Source organism: Schistocerca piceifrons, chromosome 1 (genome assembly GCF_021461385.2).
Source record: "Schistocerca piceifrons isolate TAMUIC-IGC-003096 chromosome 1, iqSchPice1.1, whole genome shotgun sequence".
Lineage (NCBI taxonomy): Eukaryota > Metazoa > Arthropoda > Insecta > Orthoptera > Acrididae > Schistocerca > Schistocerca piceifrons.
Window position 1 is genome coordinate 264,911,983 of NC_060138.1, and position 26,051 is coordinate 264,938,033.

The following is a 26,051-nucleotide window of genomic DNA, read 5'->3' on the forward strand; positions in this document are numbered from 1 at the left end:
GTGATTTCGACTACAATTCGTAGACAACATAAACAAGGTTACAGTACACCTGACCGACATGCTTCCCGATTACAGAAAGAACTGCTCCTCCCCTTGTTGCATAGCGCAATCAGAACACCAGTTTAACATCTCTGGAGGACAAAAGTGGTTTGACGTATTTACATGGATTGGATTGTTTGGCGGAAGAGACCAAACAGCGAGGTCATCGAACTCATCGGATTGGGGAAGGAAGTCTGCCGTGCCCTTTCAAAGGAACCATCCCGGCGTTTGCCTGGAGTGATTTAGGGAAATCACGGAAAACCTAAATCAAGATGGTCGCACGCGGGATTGAACCGTCGTCCTCCCGAATGCGAGTCCAGTGTGCTAACCACTGCGTCACCTCGCTCGGTGACGTATTTACATATCTACCTTCTGTTACACGGCCGCGCTATGCTATAGATATCTACAGATGTATTCATCTGTGGTCAAGAAAAGAAAAATTGTTAAATTTTGAGATTTAAAACATCCCCTCTCAAGGAACTGGAACCTTCTCAAACTGTGAGGAGCAACACAGCGCAACATGTAAACTGATTTACGAGTACAGCAGTGAATGGCTGCACGATAGTGTGTCAAACTGGGGAGACGGGGACTGCTTAGATCGATTTTGAGCTGTTTCACGTTACCCAAATGACCCGATAAGTGCAGCTTTCAAAACACGCTTTATTCAAATTTTATTTTGCTAGTCAACATTAAATAACAAAGAATGGAAGTAATACAATGAATACGTTAAGGAGATAACATGCGAAGTTTCGCGATCAAACAATGTCATAAGACATCACAAATGACTCAAACGTTTCTTAAAACCATTTCATGTTTCTTCGATTTAAGGGAAGTATTAATGCGGTTTTTTTTTTTTTGGGGGGGGGGGGGGAGATTCTTGTTCACATGCAACAAAAAGTTTTCAGATTTTTACTCTTTCCTTCTGGGTTTAAATTTCACTGCCCACGTAACGTATTGTTAACATGAATGAAAATACTTCTCCGTGGATAAATCGTTGTATACCCTGGATTTGATCATAAGGATGTCGTTTTTAGATGGTAGAATACAAAAGTGGCATTCGTATTAATAATATAAAAAGACCAACGTAGTATATACAAATGAAATACGTGTGTCAGACACCAAGGTAATCTATATTGATTGAAGAAAAGAGTGGATACCTATCAGTCGTCAGAAATGAAAGTAGTTTTGTGAAATTGATGTCAGATTGCCTCCTTGGGGCTCTGCACGTTCCTAAACAAAACGTGCAAAGGCTTCATAAATTTCTGCGGGCGCCTTCAGTCGCAACATTATAGGCTGTACTATGTTACACACATGGTATATTTAATCTGTTGTCGGATGTCCAAATTCTGTTGTAACCACCTGCAAGTTAATATTACCCTCGCCATCTTTTTTGTGAGAGGAAGATTAACAGTTGGGATGGATTTATCGCAGAAAGTCAACAAAACTACATACCAAAGAAGGGCCTATAGCGCGAAACCCAAGGAAAGGAAACCCCAAGGTCTACCGAGGGTCACCAAAGCACCGAGAAAGGAACAAAGAAGAAATGAAGGGGGAAAGGAAGAAAGGCGGGCGGGGTGCTCCGTCCAGGGATCAGCCAGAGTCCCCGTAAGGCACTTAGTGCGATGGGGGACTTGTCACCGCCACTTGCCAAAGGTACTCCCTTCTCCTCCTCCTCCTCCTCCTCCTCCAACAATACCTAGGAAAAGACCAGCGACACGGACACAGCAAGAGAAGTGCAGAAAAATAGAGGAAGAACATCTACTCGAACAGAACACGCGAGAAGGGGGGAAAAGTGCAAAAGAACATGTAGGGCAAGGGCTGCGGCTCATACAACCTGTTCGGGAAAGAGGAGGCAACAGGGCGTCCTGCCAACCACTCAATGGGCCGACAATGTTGAAGAATCCTCCCTTAGAAGAGTGGTAAAAAAACCCTTCACGAATAAACCATAAAACCAAATCAGCCACTGAGGCATCGCCCGCCGCAAGGCGGCTAGCTGAGCACAGGCCAGCAAATTGTGGAACATCGTCAAACGGGCACTGCAATGACACTAGGGAGAATCCTCGCGGCGGATATGACCATGACTTCCGGAGTCGGTATAGGACGATGGAAGTCCTTGGGAGCGACCCGCACTGTCCAGTCTGAAGACAGGCGATTTGTTAAGTTAAAATATGTGGATAAAAATCTTAGATCAAGATCGCTAGAACTCTTTTACTGATTACTAGTTTCAGATCATTGACGACCCATCTTCTGATCTAAAATACGGAGAATTGCATGAAAGAGGTGGAAGAAAGTATCATACATTTTATATCTGAACTTCCATTCTATGAAAGATATAAATAAAAATTATTACTTAATTCAGCGTTTATCAGGTACCAGACATTACACATCGACATAATTTGTAATTCAGCTACCTCCTTGTACTTGTAGCGAGCTTTGTAAGTGATACGCCCTATTTACATCCACACATGGATTGTATGATAGTAACCATTGTCAGTCTTCTTGCATTTAAACACGAAGTGTGGTAATATGAGCACTGGAGACATGTATGGCTGAAATTGTAAATTATATAAACGTGACGACCTACTTCAGGCAAGATTGTAGATTTGTACGAGTTACGAAATGCACTTTGTATGTCTGTTTTTCTCACGATCTACAAGAATTTTCGATTTGTGCATTACATAAGAGCGATTCTGCTCAAAAGATTATGACGATGCGTAATGCATGGTGGCCGATACACACTGAATTAAGTAATAATTTTTATTGGTATGTATCACAGAATGGAATTTTAAATAAAAAATGTATGACACTATAGTTCGCTTCTTTTATCCAATTTTCTTTATCTAGAAAATATGAACGAATGCATCATTTTCATGGGTCAATACCTCGTTTTAATAAACGAACGAAGTTTACGGAAGATGAGCTCTTACGGAATATTCAACATGCAGTGGGCATGTGCCTTACCTCCAAATACTGAGTGAACAGGCCTGCCGCCCTCACTCGTGGCGAAGTATATGACAACTAGTTATAGCTTATATCAGAAGTAGACTTGTTCGAAGGCTACAATGCTTTAATGTTTTTAGCGAAGAGTCTCGTTAGATCTCCCAGTGTTCGCAAACTCTCCCCCCAACTGGATGTTTGACGTCCAAACACACCACTGCCCAACTAAGCGACGAAAAATGTTGAGGCGCTTACTGCGATCCTATTTGAAAAAGTGAAGGAAAATTTGTGATTCCATCGGGCAATGCTATACTAGTAACAGAGGTAATGTGCTATCCCCCACATGAAAGAACCGCCGTTCACTACAGTATGGAGTCCTTATCAGCGCTTAATCTTATGAAACATAAAGGCAGCAAAACAAGCGGTCATCCCGCTGCGTGTTACGCAGAGAAAACGCAAATTTCATTTTAAAGCTGTCAGCAGATGCATAAGTCTGGGGCCACTCACAATTCAGAAATTAATCACCGTGGAATCCATGCTTTCGATTTCCAAAGGGCAGTGAGCAATTCAGATAGGTAATTGTGGAACGATGAGTGGCAGGAGTCCTTCAAGAGAAGAATAAGATCCTACGGATAAATATTTCTTTCATTACCATTGCGTTATTGATCTGACAATAGCTGACGCTCAAGAATATTCAGAACCACGATCGGCTTCCTGAACTCCAATGGAGGATGCTTCATGAATTGCACTCCATTATATTAGGTTGAATAAATCGGCCCGCTTTCATAATTAGTTTAGTTTTGTCAGATAACAAAATTCGAGGTATACAAACAGCTATAACCGCTTCTAACCAGTTTAAAATTCAGCTTTCAAATGAAGCTCAGGCAATAAAACTTAAATAAACTGCATTTGTTAGCAATCAAATGGGGATATGGAACTCAGAGCTACAGTACGTACTTCGTTTCTGTTGAAACAGCGTATCGATTATTCATACGGTGATTGATCGAGGAGTGCAACTAAGATGTTGTATCAATATTGTTGTTACAAAAACAGCCGTAGATAATGATTAATGGTAATAGTAGTACGCTAGGATTAGAAACAGAAGTAGCGTTTCACACTGTGGCGAACTCTCTAGTGTTAAGATACCTCCCAACCGATTAAAACAATGTCGAACGGGGCCCCATACACAGGAGCATTCCCTCGTATGAACTAAGATATCGAGACGGGAGACACTACTTGCTTTCAAAGCTTTAATTCCTCCAATACCTCTCATTCATTTTCCGGACTTAACAAGGTCTCTCTTGCATAACTTGTTGGACTAGCTAACATTCATGGATCAAAGTGTGTCACGAAGGAATTACCCTCAGAGACGCAAGGGTCCGGATTGAAATGCAATACACCGTTCGAAAAATTGTAAATATTTGGCTGGAGCTCGCAACAAATCTGCGACTCTAAAGCACTCCAGAAGTTTCACATTGGCGAATTCCCCTCGGTGCTTAAAAAACACTGTAGTTAAATACAAACTCAATAAAAATACAGTTAGTTTGGTAACTGGAAAGTAAAATCACTGCAGCAGATTCTGGACAGAAGCCACGCGCTGCCACAAAAACAAAGAAAAAAACAGTCTTAGACCGCGAGCTTACTTACAATCGGCGACCAGTAGCGGCGGCAAGGCGCCACAAACTTACCTGAAACAAAATGAAAAATAATTAGCTCTAACGCTGAGCGGCCTTGATCCAAAGGTTCTGGAACATCCCCGCCGGCTCCACGTAAATCAGGACGGCCGCGCTGCAAAACAAAACACGTCAAGAAAACACGTGCCATGCTCGAGAGCGACTCATGCAAGCCAAGCGGCATGCACTGTGCATGCTCTAGCTATTGCGTTAGCCGCTTACCGTATTCTTTTGTTAGTGCGCTCCGCGAGCGAACCAGCAGTCAAACACAGCTGTAACTGTGTTAATGCCGCAGACACAATCCATACTATGCCACCACTATTCATTACATTTAACACTGACCATTCCGACACTGCGTTAATATTTACTTATTCTAGCAGGCGCGACACACACACACACACACACACACACACACACACACACACACACACACAGAGAGAGAGAGAGAGAGAGAGAGAGAGAGAGAGAGAGAGAGAGAAAATCTGACAATTTGACGAGGAGCAGCAGTTCGAAAGTATTTGTCATACCGGTGTAGCGCCACCATGAGGATACGTATCAGATTTGCTTTCAATACACGCTGTAACGGTCGTGAGCTTAAGTTACTTTGAGACTTGAGACTGGGCGTGTTGGATTGATGTTAGTCAAGAAAGCCTTTAAGGCGACAAGGACGCCATTATACATATATATTAGTTTATCGAAAATAGTGGTCAATGCTTTGGAAACGGAATTTTTTTTATGTGATGTCTCAGGAGCGACGTTCAGTATTCAGGGATATGGCGGGAACTATCATTTGAAAGAAAAAAAAAACTTCATATGCCTTATTCCGAAAGGTTTCCATGATAGAACGCATTTAACAAACATTGACCTTTACACTCTGCATTATTCAGAACAATATGAGGTTTATTTTACACAGGACAATAATTAATAAACTTTACAATATGCGTTTCACAAAATATCTCATGGAAAATACGTATTTTTAACACATTCGCCTCTAAATATGATTATACGTCACATTTCAGCTGTTGTACGGTTCACAATAAATGAATGTCCCACCGTCAACTGCAATGCAAACGTCTACTCCCGAGAGAACGTGTGTGTCTTGCTGAGTGCCTCTGCTCGTTCCCTACTGACAATGAGACCAGCACCGTCCATGATGCGACCAAGCAGTTTATATCGCGTATTCACCTTTCTCTTGTACACCTCACATATCAGTTGGGCTCATAAAAAGAGTCATATGTCTTAAGATGTGGCGATCTTGGTGGCCAGTTAATTGTACTACCACGACCAATGCACGGATTAGGGTAAGAGCGGTTGTGATGTTCCCACACGCAAAAACAAATCTACATGACGTGAGTTCTATCTGGGAAACCATTCGGAATAGGGCATATGTCAATAGAAGTTTTGTGCTTCAAATGAGATTTCCTGTCATATCCCTAAATATTAACCATTCCAAGTGGGGCAGCCTGTATAAAAATAGGAGACCAGAAAGCTTTATTTCCGATCTATGATACAGTCTGGTGTGGCTAAGGTCTAATTTGTATGACTGTCTCAAAAAATTTCTCACTTTTTGTGAACTAGCAAAATTCATTAACAGTTTACTCTGAATACATGCCACGAGCAATGCGTCAAGGGTAGCACTTTTACGCTATTAACGCCCCTAAATTTTCCAGTACAGCTGCCCCTCGTCATTGGTTAACAAGTTGCCGTGCACCGATTTCTTTGATGTGATTTCTCTGATGTGTTCAACTCAATCGGAAAATGCAGCAAACTGTATAATGTATCGTTGCTTCGAAAGACATATGGGAAAAGTCTCATAATTCGGGAACACACATTACTTTTACTAGAGGATTCAGATCATGACCTTCTGTCCAACATTTCAAATTATATACAAAAGAAGGGCGTTTTTAGGAATATCTACTTCCTTGTCTTGAGAGGTGTTACTGGATAGAATCTTAGTGCTATGGAGTTACCACAACTGTCAATATACCGTACGCTAACCGAGTGCCTTAAAGTAATCAGTAGAGCAGACACATTACAAACTGTAAAATTAAGATAAAACATGTGATCACTTTATTAACATGTACTTGCAGCATACTTTAGGCAACAAAATTAAAAAGAACATGCAATGTTTACTTCACATTCAAGCGACAGGAAGAAAGATACCACACAATGCACTGGCATTCCTTTCAGTGTCGACAGTGTTCAGAAGCTAAAAGAAAGAAAAAAAAAGGTCGCCAACGATAGCCAATCATCTTTCCGTGTTTCCTATAAGCGCTCACATATCGCCATCTAAAGAGAGCTACCGCGCCCAAAGAAGGAGCAACATTCCCTGAAGGAGAGAACATGAAATTAAAGAACGTGTCTATACCTTTTTAGTTCCGTTCCTCATGGTGTGTTTTGGTCTACCATACGTGTAAATCTGAAACCAGAAACATTAACGTTAAAAGTCGGTACTGGGCTCAGCAACCAAAGTAGGCGCGCATTAACACACATTCAGGATAAACTAAGTAGAAACTGCCACACTAAAACTCCATTCACTCCAACTCGGAGTCACACAACACAAATCGCAAAATATATTAGTTTTAGCTTAAATTATTTCTGAATAGATTTCGGGCTAGCGTCCTCTTACACTCCAAACGAACGAGGACTGTTAAACTAAGACTGAACTTAATCCCACTGCAGTGATTGCGCCATGAACTCCAGAAGGCAGTAAAACAGTATTTTGCAATCTGATCTGACTAAATACTTCATATCCTGTGTTTAAATCGTGCATTCAATAAGCAGCGTGTCACAAACCTTCGTGAACAAAATTACATGGCGAGAAAGGGTCGAACTCTGAGCACTCAAGTGGGGAACCAATTGTCGGAAATTTCGTGGTACGACGACATGCTGCTGAAGCAAGAGTTTGTAGACTATGGTAACAAAGCCGTAGTTATGTTGGTGACGCTACACTGAAAACAATTCACAACCTTCTGTATTGTGTTTGATGAACACTTCGTTGTATACGATGAGCAGCAGTTCGAAAGTATTTGTCATACTGGTGTAGCGCCACCATGAGGATACGTATCAGATTTGCTTTCAAGACACGCTGTAACGGTCGTGAGCTTAAGTTACTTTGAGACTTGAGACTGGGCGTGTTGGATTGATGTTAGTCAAGAAAGCCTTTAAGGCGACAAGGACGCCATTATCTACGCCTCACTGAGCTTGAAGGAGGTAGTGTAACAGTGCTACGATAAGCAGGATGTTCCGTCTGCGATCTGCAGAAAGACTTAGCAGTACTGTAGCCACGGCACATAATTGCTGATACCGGTAGTCACGGGAATGTACGGTCGCAGGAAGAAAGGGCTTCGGGCGGCCACATGATGCCACCGAGAGGGAAGACCATCGCTCTGGAGCGTATGGCTCTGGAGCATCGTACTGCATTGCAACAGCGATCTGAGTACCAGTTGGCACCACAAGCACACAACGAACTGTTACAAAACGGTTAATTCAAGGACAGCTCCGAGCTAGGCGCTTTGTAACGTGAATTCCACTGACCCCTAAACCATCGCCAAGCTAGAGCTCATTGGAGGGCAGCGTGGAGACTAGAGATCTGATGAAAGCTGGTTCTGCCGCTGTGCCAGTGAGGGCCTTGTGTTGGTTAGATGGTCCGTTGAGGACCTACACCCAACCTGTCTACATGTTGGGCACACTAGACTGACTCCTGGTGTTATGGTCTGGAGTGCGATTTCGTGCGACAGTAGGAGCACTCTGGAGCTACCGCACGCGTCCTGACTGCAAATTGGTACGTCAATCTGGTGATTCGACCTATTTTGCTGCCATTCACAAACCGCATTTCGGGTGGTGTTTTCCATAAGGATAGCGATCGCCTGCATTCTACCGTTGTAACCCAACATGCTCTACGGAGTTTCGACATGTTGCCTTGGTCTGCCTGATCACCAGATGTGTTTCCAATCGGACGAGGACTCTAGAGTCATGTACAAACAGCATTAACCGTCACTGTATTGACCAAGTGGAACAGGCATGGAACGCCATCCCACAAACTGATCAGACACCTGTCTAATACAAGGCACGCATGTTTGTATACTAGCGTTCAACATTCGGCCCGTTTCGCCATTTGCTAATGTGTCAGCACATCAAACTTGCAACAGCCCAATCTCGCGCTGTGATCGTGCAATGTTAACCACTTCAATATGTTACCTATAGCGCGTTTAAAATTAGTTGCGACTTTTGACATTTGGCTCACAGGATGGGACGTGACGGCCGTTGCCCAGGTGACACCAATGACGAGCCGATTTTTCCTACCATGCCGCCAGTAGTTCGGTTGACACGCCATGGCTGAAAAGTACCACGTGGTGTCGCGCATTAGATACCTCTACATTCATTAGCTCTCGTTGTAAAGTGGTATTTTCTGGGGTTGAAGTAACAGTGCTGCACATGTGAACACGAGATTTGTAATAAAAGTGGTCGTCCAAGAAAACTTTCACCGGCTGTGAAGATAATGTTCCGCTGCGAAATAATCCTTCGAGTTCGGCAACAGTAATGGACAATGCACCATACCCGTCAATTGTGATGGATACACCTCTAACAATGCAGTAGACGGAAGCTGATATTTTGTTCTGGGTACAAAGAACTGTTCCACTGGATAAAGCTGAACCTAGCATGTATAAGGCGGAGTTATTTGAACTTTTAGTGCTGTAGCCGCGCGGAGTGGCCGCACGGTCTCAGGGCGCCATGACACGACAGACTGCGCGGCCTCACCCGTCGGATGCTAGAGTCCTCCCTCAGGCGTGTGTGTGTGTGTGTGTGTGTGTGTGTGTGTGTGTGTGTGTGTGTGTGTTTTGTTCTGAACATAAGTTAGTTTAAGTAGTGTGTAAGTCTAGGGAACGAAGACCTCAGTAGTTTAGTTCCTTAGGAATTCACACACATTGGAACATTTGGAGTGGCTGTACAAACCGGAAACACGCTACCAAGTCGACGAACTGGCTAACGCTAAGGGGCATAGGTTAATCGGGGTTCCTCCGTATAATGCTTATTTAAATCTGACAATATATCGGCCTAAGTGGAAATTAATATGGCAAAAAAAACAAGAAATTTACACTCCGTCAGGCTGAAAAGCTGCCAAAAGAAGCCACTGCAAATATTACATCACAGAACTCGAAGTGTCAGCCACACCAAGAAGGCGGTTCAAGAGCAATGGATTCATGAAGGACTGTGACGAGATTTGAGTGCTACGTAGTCTCTCTCGTTGGCATGTTAAAATTTCCTTATTTTCCCAAAACACAGCAGAATTTACAAACATTCATCTCTTTAACATGCTAATACAGTTGAAATTGTAACAGAATACTGAAACAATGTTTTATTGAACTGCCAACTGAGGGCAAGACGAGTCAATAGTTATGAAAAAGCCCAGTCTCGGTATAAAAATAAACTTTTAATTTATTGTCTTACATTGTTGCAAAACCCACAGCAATTACCGTCTCATCAGCTATTGATGGTCCCCAAAAATTACATTATTTCATTTGAAAAACGTGTAGTTGCTCGAATATCGCGGTTAGTCATGAAAGTTTTCGCATATTAGTCTTATGGCAAAATAGTAATCTCTCTTCGTGCTATCATTTGCAAAAATTGCGTTTCGATATCTCGGACCGTTTACGAGATATGAGGGGTTTATTAATTTTTCTCTATGACTTTCGCTGGGACATGCGTTGGTGACGGAGCACTTTTACATAAATTCCATTTTTTCGATATTTGAGACAAATAGCGATGTCCTTCCAAGTTTAATGAATTCATTATGTTTTCTAGATTTCACATGCAACGACATGACCTGACACGCACCAAACGCAAATTCATAATGACCGCTGCAAACTTTAAGAATTTAATGCAGCAATTACGTAACATCGAAATATCACAATAATTATGACCATTAACGGAATGATATGCAGTTCATTTTGAAGCTGACGAATTATGCTATAAGATGTGCGAGAATCGGAGTTTATTACCGAATAGTTCCTTTAAAATAGTTTGCGGAAGATTGCAGGTCGGTCGTTTTGCATTTTACGCCGTCAAGCGAGCCTGCGCGGCTCCGCGCCGAGCTGCCCTGACATCACAACCGGCTGATGCGTTCAACACTCGCTGGCAACTGCACTTCCCTCCACACAGTCCGTACTGAACTATTCCATACTATAGACGAATGTAGTCCCGAAATTACATTATTCTACAGTAATTACTTTTTCGTGCTGCAATTTCTTTCCCTCAGTGTATATGCTTGGCAATCTTGGCAATCACTAAGTTTGATACCACCGATAACGGGTTTTATTCCCGAATTCCAGCCTTGCAAATACATGTGTTTCAGATGCAGCTCATGGTTTGGTTTTGGTTTGTGGAGGACGTTGTTGGGAGAGAACTCAGCGTACACAGGTCAGCTAAAATACTCGTTCGCGATCTCAAGGCCTTGAAACTCGTTTCCGACGCAATTAGGCATTGGCCTGCTGCCTCCGACAGTACAAAAGCCTCCTTGTAAGCTAATTCTGCCGTACTCACGTAATCCAGGAGTGGCATGCTAGCCAGTATCCAGAAATATTTTCCGATGAAATATTCTTACGCTATGAACTGACAGACAGTTCCCAAGGACGAGAATTGTCTCCCATTAAATAAAATGCTGTGTCACGAAACGTGTGAACAAGATAATTCAGGAAATTAAAAGAAAACTGGCTACGTGTGGAAGATTCTGCATTTCAAACTATCTTCCTAAACGAATCATACAATGCAACTACTACTGAAGGAACTCAAACACTACGTTCCAGCAGTAAAACTTTTACACCATGTGATTACAGCATTCGTCAATACTGTCTGCGAACAGCCTTCTCACAAATACCTTATATTAATTATTTTGCAAAATCATATCGCTGTCAAATTTTGAAGATGTGGAGCGAATTGTCTGCCTTCACGTAACAAAACTGGGAAGATGGAGCACATACATCTTTATGGACTTCCTTTTACAAAAATGATGATTAATTATACACAGATAGGCACACCAACAGAGCTAGCTATCTTAAAGCAGGAAACCTCCAATATATCAATAAGTATTGTAGCTGTGGTAACGATCTGGGGAAGTCTTTGTACTGAACATTCAATTATAATCAAGATAAAAGTGTTATGTTCAAGGTGAATGAAAGTCCAATACGGATTCTCCCTCCTCCCTCTCCTCTTTAATTTTTCGAATTAACCTGTGTAGGATATATACTGTGTATGTACTCGTGTTGACAGCGATGCTAGTGAGACTCGAGTTAAGACGGGCATAGTTTCCACTAATTTGCTTTATAAATGATATTTTTGTGCCTAAGGAAATTTGGACAGAGAACTTTTAACCGTAGTAACAGAGCTTCTCTGACAAGGCAATGGGCTAATTTGTCGCCAGATGTACTTTCTGTCTCCTATGGGTATTCAGTCACCACAAATCCGTTTCTTTGCTGTTTGAATAAGACTTAGAACAGAGCAGGTAAGCTACATGTTTCAGCAATATCTTAATATGCGATGGAGTATAACGCATAGAACCTTCAACCATTTTAAACTGTCGGAAAATTCTTCTTTTGGATGTTTTTCAATTCTCGCGACACAATGACTTGAAGGTCGGTTATTTCGTCAAAGCTTTGCCCGTTAAAGAGAATTTCTGGACTTTGTCGTTATATGGTAGGCTCGTATTTATAACATTAAGCCTCGTCAACTATAAAAAAAATTCCAGAAAAGAATCGTCCGCGTTTAATGGTTCAGCCAAGTCAAGGCATCTGTCTACGCGTCGTTGCTTTTGCTCGGGTGTCAAGGTGTGCGGTAAAAAACTTGGCACACACTTTCCTCTCTTCAAAACATTCTGGAGAATATCCTGAACACCTGATTTAGCGATCTCTGACACCACAACGTCGACACGCCACGATCACGACTACGTGCCCGCTAAAACTGAGAGGTCGAATGTAAATCTGTTGTTAGTTCAAGCTACCACCATAGTTAGTGCGCTGACTTCGCTTATAGAGTAGGGGTAAAATCAGAATTTTTTGACAGACAATGTACGTATAAATGTGTATCAGAAACCCTGACTAAAAAAGGCATTGCCGCGAGGGGTAGACATGCGTGTCTGTGTGTGTGTGTGTGTGTGTGTGTGTGTGTGTGTGTGCGCGCGCGCGCGCGCGCGTGACCTTCGCAGTTTGGTCCCATAGGAACTTACCACCAATTTCCAAAAAGAAAGGCATTATCGTTGATTGGAGAACTAGATTTCAAAACGTGATCAACATTTTTTGTATACAGGATGTTTGGAAATTCCCCTTACAACATTCTACGACTTCTAGAGCAAGTGAGTAATATTTTGAATAGGGGTCCCTTGTACGGAAACGTATAGTTTCCGTTCTATGACGCATTCAATTCAGGTGTGCTTGTTCTGGTATGCAGTAGGGTACACAGAATGACTTTTACTATGTCCGTCACTTCACATCACTAATCTGTCTTGCTGCGAGATCTATTTAAAGCCTGTGCGTCTACGATACAGTGAACATGGTTCGCTACACATGTTTGTGTATTCCAAACATGCTCCTTGTGTATGGCGAATCTCGAGGTAACGGAAGAGCTGACAGTTAACTGTATCACGGACATTTTCCGCAACTTAGCACGCCGTCGCACAAATTTTTTGGCCAATTTACGCAGCGGCTTCGAGAAACAGGTAGCTTCACCGTGAGGTGGCAGGACTGTGGTGCTCCACGAAAAAGCTGCACGCCCGAATCTGAAGAGGTACTACATCACGTTGAATAGAACCCGTCAACGAATATTCTAACAACTGCTCGTGCAATGGGTGTTAGTCACAGTATCGTCTGGGACATTCCGCGCGGGCAACAATTACATCCGTACCACTTACATAGGGTACAGGGTATGATCCAGCCCATTTTCCATAACGCATTGCCTACTGCACACTGTTCCTGCACCGCTGCATCGGCACATACCTGTTTCCACGTTGAGTTCTGTTCACAGATGGATGTAAGTTCACTACGAACTGTGGTCTGTATTCGCGAAACAGCCATGTATGGACACACGAAAACCATCGTGCCAATTATGTTCACGGATTTCAGTACCTCTCTGTGGGCAGATTTTCTGGACGGTCACGTAATTAGTTCATAATCCCTTCCACTTAGGCTAACTGGTCCTGCCAAATTATCTTCCTACATAACTTATTGGACCCGTTCCCGGTACCTCCGCCACCGAATGAACTTCAGGAAATGCGGTTTAAGCGTGATGGTGCGCCGCGTCACTTCCCACGTGCGGTTCGGAGACATCTCAACAGAGGATATACGTGGCCACTGCGATCGCTGGATTTAATAACTCCGAAGACTGGTTCTTGTGCGGTCGCATGCTAAGTGTAATTCATGAGTCTCCTGTAGATACAGAGGAAGGTCGTCAGCTGGCACGAGTTCTGGGCGCTGCACTAGAAATTAAAGAGACACTAGGAGGGATGGAGAGAGTGTCGACAATATGTTTCGTAGGTACAGTACCTGTAACAACATCGGTGGTCGTTACATCGAGCAGGTGTTTTAATGCATGAGTACTTCTCTATATGCACAGTCTTTCTTTCTCTCTCTGGTGCCATGTCCCGCGCTGGCGCAGGGTCGGCATTGTTAGGAACCGATTTGGAAAGGTTAGGTGAAGGGATGGCCGGATGCCCTTCCTTCCGCCACCCCGTACCCCCCGGGACGGAATTAGAGTACCCCTGCTGTCTGCGTCTAGTGTAATTCGTGGAATATTGCGAACGTGTTCAGATGTCTGCGAGTCGTGTAACTGAGGCGGAACGTGGGAACCAGCCCGGTATGCACATAGCGGGATGTGGAAAACCGCCTAAAAACCACATCCAGGCTGGCCGGCACACCGACCGATGTCGGTAATCGGCCGGAAGGATTCGATCCGGGGCCGGTGCGCCTACCCGAGTCCAGGGAGCAGAGCATTGGCGCTCTCGGTTAACCTGGCGGGCCCTTCTCTGTACGTACAGTATGCTGGATTATTTTTTGTTTAGGAATAATGTAAACACAATGTATAAATGATAATACAAACAACTGCGTTTAAATGATGAACGGATGTTGCGTAATGTTTTGTTTACAATTATTACCTAATAATGGTACTGTGTCACGCGTAATTTAATTCCTCAAGCAGAACTGGACGAGTTAAACATGTGAACTGAAGCCGTCGTAGAACGGAAACGGTACTTTTCCGGACATGGGTTCCTATTCAAAATTTTGTGTACACTCTCTCTCTCTCTCTCTCTCTCTCTCTCTCTCTCTCTCTCTCTCTTCCCCCCCCCCCCAAGTCCTATAAGTTTGTAATGGGAATTTCGGAACACATTATATGGTACAAAGTGCCCGCCCGGTTGGCCGTGCGGTCTAATGCAAGGCTTTCCGGGCGGGAAGCAGCGCCTGGTCCCCACCACGAATCCGCCCGGTGGATGTGTGTCGAGGTCCGGTGAACCGGCCAGTCTGTGGATGGTTTTTAGGCGGTCTTCCATCTGCCTCGGCGAAAGCGGGCTGGTTCCCCTGATTTCGCCTCAGCTACACTATGTCGGTGATTGCTGCGCAAACAAGTTCTCCACGTACGCGTACACCACCATTACTCTACCGCACAAACATAGGGGTTACAATCGTCTGGTGTGAGACATTCCCTTGGGGGGTCCACCGGGGGCCGAACTGCACAATAACCCTGGGTTCGGTGTGGGGCGGCGGAGGGGTGAAGTGGACAGCGGTAGTCGTCGTCGGGTTGTGGACCACTGCGGCTGCGGCGGGGACGGAGCCTTTCCGTCGTTTCTAGATCCCCGGTTAACATACAATACAATACGGAACAAAACATCAACACATTGTTAGTAAAATAAAGCTCAAGTATTCCACATAATTAAATATTAATTGTGGTACCAAGAAACCAACTAGAGTGTGGGTCTAGAGAGCAGGTAACCTGAACTTATATACACTCCTGGAAATGGAAAAAAGAACACATTGACACCGGTGTGTCAGACCCACCATACTTGCTCCGGACACTGCGAGAGGGCTGTACAAGCAATGATCACACGCACGGCACAGCGGACACACCAGGAACCGCGGTGTTGGCCGTCGAATGGCGCTAGCTGCGCAGCATTTGTGCACCGCCGCCGTCAGTGTCAGCCAGTTTGCCGTGGCATATGGAGCTCCATCGCAGTCTTTAACACTGGTAGCATGCCGCGACAGCGTGGACGTGAACCGTATGTGCAGTTGACGGACTTTGAGCGAGGGCGTATAGTGGGCATGCGGGAGGCCGGGTGGACGTACCGCCGAATTGCTCAACACGTGGGGCGTGAGGTCTCCACAGTACATCGATGTTGTCGCCAGTGGTCGGCGGAAGGTGCACGTGCCCGTCGACCTGGGACCGGACCGCAGCGACGCACGGATGCACGCCAAGACCGTAGGATCCTACGCAGTGCCGTAGGGGACCGCACCGCCACTTCCCAGCAAATTAGGGACACTGTTGCTCCTGGGGTATCGGCGAGGACCATTCGCAACCGTCTCCATGAAGCTGGGCTACGGTCCCGCACACCGTTAGGCCGTCTTCCGCTCACGCCCCAACATCGTGCAGCCCGCCTCCAGTGGTGTCGCGACAGGCGTGAATGGAGGGACGAATGGAGACGTGTCGTCTTCAGCGATGAGAGTCGCTTCTGCCTTGGTGCCAATGATGGTCGTATGCGTGTTTGGCGCCGTGCAGGTGAGCGCCACAATCAGGACTGCATACGACCGAGGCACACAGGGCCAACACCCGGCATCATGGTGTGGGGAGCGATCTCCTACACTGGCCGTACACCACTGGTGATCGTCGAGGGGACACTGAATAGTGCACGGTACTTCCAAACCGTCATCGAACCCATCGTTCTACCATTCCTAGACCGGCAAGGGAACTTGCTGTTCCAACAGGACAATGCACGTCCGCATGTATCCCGTGCCACCCAACGTGCTCTAGAAGGTGTAAGTCAACTACCCTGGCCAGCAAGATCTCCGGATCTGTCCCCCATTGCGCATGTTTGGGACTGGATGAAGCGTCGTCTCACGCGGTCTGCACGTCCAGCACGAACGCTGGCCCAACTGAGGCGCCAGGTGGAAATGGCATGGCAAGCCGTTCGACAGGACTACATCCAGCATCTCTACGATCGTCTCCATGGGAGAACAGCAGCCTGCATTGCTGCGAAAGGTGGATATACACTGTACTAGTGCCGACATTGTGCATGCTCTGTTGCCTGTGTCTATGTGCCTGTGGTTCTGTCAGTGTGATCATGTGATGTATCTGACCCCAGGAATGTGTCAATAAAGTTTCCCCTTCCTGGGACAATGAATTCACGGTGTTCTTATTTCAATTTCCAGGAGTGTAGTTCAAAACAGGCCATTAATCTGTTCTTTTCTAGCCAAAACTGGCGAGGTTAAGAGCTAAGGTCCATATTCCTCATCGAAAGTCCCTTTGCGTCACTACAGAGCAACTGTGTAACTGTAGTGAACAAAAATAGCGAAGAACCTACCTTGAAAGTACTATCATATGAAAATTGCGGAAGAATATTGTTAATCTGAGGTAAGTACGTAAGCACAAATAATTTTCCACTTTTCGGGAGTATGCTGTCGGGCGCACTTTAAACATTCGGTGAGTGGCAATTTGTGGAGAGCAGATTAACAAGCAGAATGCCCACGCCGGTATTCCAGCAGACAAGCGTGCCAACGGTCTGTCGATAATTGAGACGAGCGGAGCGGCTTGGTCCGACGAGCCATGTAATGATAATTTAGTGATCCGCTGGCGCTGCAGAGCGCCGCCCCACTGCAGAGCCATCGATCGGGCACCTAGCAGTTTTAGCAGTCTGGAGCGGCAGCACGCTAGCCGAACCCCATACCTATGGCCGTCCGTGGGAGGACCAGCTTAAGCGACTGAGTTTTTATTTTTTTTTATTTTTTCGGAGCTACCTTTCGGTCGCAGCCACGGAACATACACGTACAGAGCCCTGAACCTCCGAATCGAAACACGAGAGAGAGAGAGAGAGAGAGAGAGAGAGAGAGAGAGAGAGAGAGAGAGAGCAGCCACTGGAAACAACAGCCTTTTCTTGCTCCTGCATGCACTCTGTAGATCAAGTCCGTCTTCAATTAGAATGCTTATTTCTACAAGTAGTAACAGATCTGCTTCATTAATAAACCGTGTAATTATTTCTTCGAGTGGAAACCAGTGGCTAAATCTCACATCGGTTCTTGGAACGACGTAACTGTAGTAGAGCTAGTGATATTCTGGCGTTTCACATCAGGGAAAGGTGAAAGAGAGTTTATAAGGCTACTGGAAGCAAAAAGGGAGGGAAGCAGGGGAACTGTAACGTAGGGTTCGTACTCTACAAACAAGCACAATTTGAAACTTCACTTAATACACGATTTGAAACTTCACTTAATAAACACTGCCCCAACGCGTATTTTATCTTTAATTACGTAATATGGGTTAATTTAAATATGAGGTGTATCAAACTCTGATTCGCTGACAAAATGAAGAGGCTCTGTAGAAAGATGTTCCCAACTAAACAAACACACTTTCCGTCTGGCGCTACTGCTTCCCAATAACCAATCGCAAGACCCCACGCATTCTTTCAGCCTTACGTGCAGAAAGTGTTTACGTGAGCGCGATTTCCCGCATTCCACCTCGAGAAATTTCGAGCTAGAAGAGGGGGGGGGGGGCGCAGAATCAGATCGTGAGTTCTGTTGGTTTATGCTGGAAACATTAGTACTCTTGTTACTGCTGCATCTGCGTTAATGGATGATGAGACCCCCGCTCGCCCCTCCCCACTCCCTCCCCCCCCCCCCCCTACCACACACAGGAGCAATGCGAAGTATTACACGCTTTGAACAGGCTCAGGAACCTTTTATGTCAACTGGCGGTAATCGTGTACTCATCAGAACCTACAGCAAGGATTAATAAACAATTTTACATATAATTGGATAAGCATTCTGACCATTATATACATTTTTATTAACGTTGGAATAACAAACAGCCACGTGGCACCCAAACTAGTCAGGCAAATTTAGTTTACTTTATCATTCTGAGATGTTCAAGTATGCTTCTGGGCTGCTACCCTGTTTCAGGGACTATTAAAGTGAACACAAAAAGCTGAATTACGATCCTACCAGTGCACCAAACTTTGAACATTATTATTATTATTATTATTATTATTATTATTAGTATTATTTACTCGCGTACTTGTTATATATTCAATGGTGATTACCCTTGTCGGTTGTCGTTGTTCTGGTCTTCAGTCCTGAGATTGGTTTGATGCAGCTCTCCATGCTACTCTATCCTGTGCAAGCTGCTTCGTCTCCCAGTACCTACTGCTACCCACATCCTTCTGAATCTGCTTAGTGTATTCATCTCTTGGTCTCCCTCTACGATTTTTACCCTCCACGCTGCCCTTCAATGCGAAACTTGTGATCCCTTGATGCCTCAGAACATGTCCTACTAACCAGTCCCTTCTTCTAGTCAAGTTGTGCCACATACTCCTCTCCTCCCCAATTCTATTCAATACTTCATCATTAGTTATGTGATCTACCCATCTAATCTTCAGCATTCTTCTGTAGCACCACATTTCGAAAGCTTCTATTCTCTTCTTGTCCAAACTATTTATCGTCCATGTTTCACTTCCATACATGGCTACACTCCATACGAATACTTTCAGAAACGACTTCCTGACACTTAAATCTATACTGGCTGTTAACAAATTTCTCTTCTTCAGAAACGCTTTCCATCCCATTGCCAGTCTACATTTTATATCTTCTCGATTTCGACCATCATCAGTTATTTTGCTCCCCAAATAGCAGAACTCCTTTACTACTGTAAGTGTCTCATTTCCTAATCTAATTCCCTCAGCATCACCCGACTTAATTCGACTACACTGTCCATTCCGTTCAACTGCTCTTCCAAGTCCTTTGCTGTCTCTGATAGAATTACAATGTCATCGGCAAACCTCCATATCTACTACGAATTTTTCTTTTGTTTCCTTTACTGCTTGCTCAATATACAGATTGAATAACATCGGGGAGAGGCTACAGCTCTGTCTCACTCCCTTCCCAACCACTGCTTCCCTTTCATGCCCCTTCACTATTATAACTGCCATCTGGTTTCTGTACAAATTGTAAATAGCCTTTCGCTCCCTGTATTTCACCCCTGCCACCTTTAGAATTTGAAAGAGAGTGTTCCAGTCAACATTGTCAAAAGCTTTCTCTGAATCTACAAATGCTAGAAACGTAGGTTTGCCTTTCCTTAATCTTTCTATTAAAATAAGTAGTAAGGTCAGTATTGCCTCACGTGTTCCAACATTTCTACGGAATCCAAACTGATCTTCCCCGAGGTCGGCTTCTACCAGTTTTTCCATTCGTCTGTAAAGAATTCGCGTTAGTATTTTGCAGCTGTGATTTATTAAACTGATAGCTCGGTAATTTTCACATCTGTCAACACCTGCTTTCTTTGGGATTGGAATTATTATATTCTTCTTGAAGTCTGAGGGTATTTCGCCTGTCTCATACATGTTGCTCACCAGATGGTAGAGTTTTGTCAGGATTGGCTCTCCCAAGGCTGTCAGTAGTTCTAATGGAATGTTGTCTACTCCGGGGGCCTTGTTTCGACTCGCGTCTTTCAGTGCTCTGTCAAACTCTTCACGCAGTATTGTATCTCCCATTTCATCTTCATCTACATCCTCTTCCATTTCCACAATATTGTCCTCAAGTACATCGCCTTGTATAGACCCTCTATATACTCTTTCCACCTTTCTGCTTTCCCTTCTTTGCTTAGAACTGGGTTTCCATCTGAGCTCTTAATATTCATACAAGTGGTTCTCTTTTCTCCAAAGGTCTCTTTAATTTTCCTGTAGGCAGTATCTATCTTACCTCTAGCGAGATAAGCCTCTATATCCTTACATTTATCCTCTAGCCATGCCTGCTTAGCCATTTTGCACTTCCTGTCGATGTCATTTTTGAGACGTTTGTATTCCTTTTCGCCTGCTTCATTTACTGCATTTTTATATTTTCTCTTTTCATCAATTAAATTCAATATTTCTTCTGTTACCCAAGGATTTCTACTAGCCCTCGTCTTTTTACCTACTTGATCCTCTGCTGCCTTCGCTACTTCATCCCTCAAAGCTACCCATTCTTCTTCTACTGTATTTCTGTCCCCCATTCCTGTCAATTGTTCCCTTATGCTCTCCCTGAAACTCTGTACAACCTCTGGTTTAGTCAGTTTATCCAGGTCCCATCTCCTTAAATTCGCACCTTTTTGCAGTTTCTTCAGTTTTAATCTACAGTTCATAACCAATAGATTGTGGTCAGAGTCCACATCTGCCCCTGCAAATGTCTTAAAATTTAAAACCTGGTTCCTAAATCTGTCTTACCATTATATAATCTATCTGAAACCTTCTAGTATCTCCAGGGTTCTTCCATGTATACAACCTTCTTTCATCATTCTTGAACCAAGTGTTAGCTATGATTAAGTTATGCTCTGTGCAGAACTCTACCAGGCGGTTTCCTCTTTCATTTCTTAGCCCCAATCCATATTCACCTACTATGTTTCCTTCTCTCCCTTTTCCTACTACCGAATTCCAGTCACCCATGACAAATTTTCGTCTCCCTTCACAATCTGAATAATTTCTTGTCGGTACTTTGCCGAATTTCTTAATTTTCAGTTCTGCAAAATCTTCCAAACAGTATAGCACGACACTCCCAACATATCGGCAGGTAGCTTTTCAAAATATAGGACAATATCTTCAGTACTCATTCAATTAGATGTATTCGACGGCAGTGTGGATCATATCGTCTTAAGCAAAGAAAAAGTTAATTTCCACCCATTTTCTTTTCCAACTTACCTACGAATCGCAGCTTCAATGTTATCCGATGCAACGAAAAACTCACGATTTTTCTTTAGAACAGTCTGAACTGACTACGTAGAATAATTGCAGTTTCCTTGCTCGATTCACTGCGCCCGACGCCCAGGTGTGGAGGAACCTAGCTTTATAGGAGCGTTGCTTGCAAGGGTGATTTAAGACACTGCAACAGCGCAGCGAGAGCGTATAAGTACCAGAACGAAACGGGACGGGGCTCCTGCACAGTACACACACGGAAATGTGGACACGAAAGAACGTCCCACCCTCACGTTCTGCGTCTCACGGGACTGACATCAGTCTCAAGAAAATGCTTGCATAAGTTACAGAACTCTTGTTGGTAAGAAGTGATACGAGGTATCTTTACAACCGTCCAGGGTGGAAATACCTCGTCGACCACCACCACCACCACCACCACCACCACCACCACCACCACCGCCACACTGAATTTATCAGCAATAGTCATTCTACTCTTCCTTCTCCATCTTCCTTCTAAAATCGTCCTTTTCGATCTTTGTCTTCATATATGCGAAGCCCAGGTGCAACTCCTAATGCTTTAAGACTCTCGTAGATCCGTTTTTACTGTCATGGGAGTCAGTACTACGACGTCACTTATTCCGCACACGTATTCTATTATTAGAACTCTACAATAACGTTCTTCGTCTAAACCTTCTGTGTCAGAACTTACATTTTTCCGTACTGTTTCTGTTGTTCATGTCTTCCTTCCATAAAACACTGAAATATAATTTCGCTTGTTGCCATCCCGCAGCATTTGCTGGAACCCCCCCCCCCCCTCTCTCTCTCTCTCTCTCTCTCTCTCTCTCTCTCTCTCTCTCTCTCTCTCGCTGCTGCTTTATCATCTCCAAAACTTGAGCTATTTTCTCCACAATGCACCTCAACAGTATTCCGAAAACTTATCCCTTGTTTCATCTAACCCTTTCTGTAGCAGGCATCAAAACAGAACAGATGATGACATCAGGAATCCCTTTACTTAACTTTCTATTTTTAACTTGTCCAGACTTCAAATCACTATTTTCTCTAAAAAATATCTCATACGATTTTATGCACGAGTATTTCAATATGTTGTAAAGTTTCTGCCCATCTGTCAAAAGTATTTTCGAGATACGCAAAATCTTTAGCTTATTTCAGATAGACGATATTACCTGTCACGAAGTAAGTTAGTTTCGTTGTATCTTAAATATATACACTGAGATGACTAGGTTGTGGGATAGCGATATTCACATATACAGAGGGTGGTAGTATAGTGCACACAAAGTATAAAAGGGCCGTGCACTAGCGGAGCTGTCATTTGTTCTCAAGTGATTCATGTGAAATGGTTTCCGACGTGGTTATGGCCGCACGATGGGAATTAACAGACTTTGAATGCGGAACAGTAGTTGGATCTAGCCGCATCGGATATTCTATTTGGGAACTCGTTAGGTAATTCAATATTCCTAGAGCCAGAGTATAGAGTGTGTGTGTGTGCCGAGATTACCAAATTTCTGGCATTATCTCTTACCACGAGCAACGTAGCGGCTGACGGCCGTCACTTAACGACCGAGAGCAGCGGCGTTTGTGTAGAGTTGTCAGTGCTAACAGGCAAGCAACACTGTGAGAAATAATCGCAAAAATCCATGTGGGATGTACGACGAAACTATCTGTTACGACAGTTCAGCGGAATTCGGTGTTAATGAGTTACAGCAACGACCGACCGACGCGAGTGCCCTTGTGAACAGCCCAAAGTCGCCTGAAGCGCCTGTCTTGGGCTCGTGACCATATTTCTCGGACCCTACACGACTGGGATGACCTTGGCCTGGTCAGGTAAGTCCAGATTTCAGTTGGTAACAGCTGACGGTAGGGTTCGAGTGTGGCGCAGACCCTATGAAGTCATGGACCCAGGTTGTTAACTAGGCACTGTGGAAGCTAGTGGAGGCTCCATAATGGTATGGAATGGACTTGATACTTTATGTTCGGTTACTTTGAGACTATTTGTAGCCATTCGCGGACTTCATGTTCCCAAGCAACGAGGAAATTTTTATGGATGACAAAGCGCCGAGTGACCGGGCCACAACTGTTCGCGAATGGTTTGAAGAACATTATAGACAATTCGAGCGAATTGGCCAACCCGATCGTCCAACGCGAATACCATCAGCAGGCGAGTTCGTGCACAAAATCCTGCACCAGTAACACTTTCGTAACTACGGACGGCTGTCGAGAAACCATTGTTCTATACTTCTGCATTGAACTTCCAATGGACTTGAGTCCATGCCACGTCGAATTGCTGCACTACGAAGTGCAAAAAGGTGTCCGACGCAATATTAGGAGGTATCTCATGACTTTTGTCACCTCAGTGTAAATCTCCGTCAACGTCAGGAGGTAAAACATTGTTTACACCTCCTGATGATTGTGCAAGAGTCAATTGACTCCAGTGTAATCGTGAAACGTAGTGCGTCACCAGGTGAGAGAAGTGTCGTTACGGTCTTCAGTCCGAAGTCTGGTTTGATGCAGCTCTTCATTTAATACTACCCTGTGTAAGCCTCATCATCTCCGTGTAACTACTGCAACGTACTAAATCTGCTAACTGTATTCATCTCGTGGTCTCCCTGCACGATTTTTACCACCACCACACTTTCCTCGAACATAAAATTGGTGATCGCTGGACGTCTCAGAACGTGGCCTATAAACCGATCCTTTCTTCTAATTAAGTTGTGCTGCAGCTTCCTAGTCTCCCAAAGTCTATTCAGTACCTTATTTGTTACGTGACTGACCCATCTATTCTTCAGAATTCTTCTGTACTAACACATTTCGAAAGCTTCTATTCTCTGTATCTGAACTGTTTCATTTCCATACAAGACCACACTCCATACAAATACTTTCAGAAAGGACTTCCTGACACTTTAATCTATGTTAGATGTTAAATTTTTCTTCTTCAGAAACGCGTTTCTTACCAATGCAAGTCTACACTTTTTTTTATTTTTCTGCCCAAACTGCAAATCTCATCTACTTCTTTACGTGTCTCATTTACTAATCTAATTCCATCAGCACTACCTGATGTAATTCGACATAGTATCAAAATCTCAAATTTCCTCAAGCAATCGAGGCGCCATCTCCATCATACTTGGGCTGGACGGAGGAAGAGGGGCGCTGCCGAGTGGACGATGGTCTAGGTTAGCTTTGGCTGGGCCGCTTGCTCCGCTGAGCTGGTATGCGGCACTCCAGACAGCCGCTTTCCCCTTCTTACCGCACTGCACTCAGTGACCAGCCAGCGTCTGGCCACGGAGAAGTGACTCACCCGGCATACGTGCCCAGGCGACCCGGCACTAACAAAAACCTCCCGGCCGCCCCGCCAACCGGGTCACCGTCCTCATCTACCTAGCGCCGCAACGGCGCCGTCTTACAGTTCGACCTCCCTACACTCTCTCTTCCAGCCTACTCTTCCTTCTCTAAACCGTGCATCTACCTAAATCCGTGAGTGTGTGTGTGTGTGTGTGTCGGCATATCTCTGGAACACTTGGAATAATTTCAATCAAACTTTGTACATATGACTTTTTAAAAAAAAAAAACATACGACAGGGTCAAGGAGAAAATGTCAGCACCAGAAGTGGGGAGAAGGATGAAGGTAGGTAGGAGAAGACAATACACTCGAAAACGACTGATGTTCGTAATGAATCAATAGCGTTCAGTATTGCTACCCTGAACGGTCCAAATCGCGATTGCATTTCACCCGTAGTATTACGAGCAGAAGTGAAAAAGGAATCACAGGCAGCAATGATCTAAAGAAACTATGTCAAATCTACCATCTCCGTGGTCGGTAGTTGGACGGCGACATCTATGATCATATATGTATGCAGACTGGGGTGAAAAATGAAAATCTGTACCAGGGCCGGGATTTTAACGCGTGTCTCCTGTCCACTAGGCAGATGTGCAACACCACGCAGGTTAGTGGTTACCGCAGCTGCCTAGTGGACAGGAGACACGGGTTAGAATCCCGGCCCTGGTACAAATTTCCATTGGTACTTTCCATCTGCATAAATACATCACAGAGGTTTGTGACTTTGAAGAGGTCTCTGGAGTCATATAGTTTCATTTGAATAGCTATGATTGTATTTAACCCCTATACTAGCTTAGGATAAACAGTAAGTAAGCAGGCAACGGCCAGCTCAATTAGCTTAGTGTACATACCCCAGAATGTTAAAAATGTCAGACCTGAAGACACGTTAGAAGAAAAAACTTTTAAAACAGAAAGGCTATGACCTGTGCTTCAAGAATCCAAAAGTTCATTCTATTTTCGCAACAGCTGTAAAAACGACCAATGGTCAGACAATTTGTGTCACGCACTGTTTCACTGTATGACGTGATTATGTCTACGATTGGCAAAGGTAACATATTACGGGTCGACTACCCTTCCTGCAATCCTACAATTGTGAAATGGTTTTAGAAAAGGGAAACTAGCTGTGCTCTGATCTATGATGCAAAGT

The 26,051-nt window shown here is 44.3% G+C and overlaps 1 protein-coding gene across 2 annotated transcripts in view; it reads right to left on the minus strand.

Annotated features, from left to right (window-relative positions):
* The window catches only part of LOC124782403 (nuclear receptor-binding protein homolog), a 436,938-nt gene that overhangs the window by 130,538 nt on the left and 280,349 nt on the right, over positions 1-26,051 (minus strand). The window contains exon 2 of one of the 2 annotated variants that reach the window (XM_047253937.1): positions 7,018-7,068. The exons of the other annotated variant lie outside the window; for it this stretch is intronic. Coding sequence (XP_047109893.1) covers positions 7,018-7,068 — 51 coding nt within the window. The remainder of the gene's footprint in view (positions 1-7,017; positions 7,069-26,051) is intronic. 2 annotated transcript variants of the gene reach the window in all.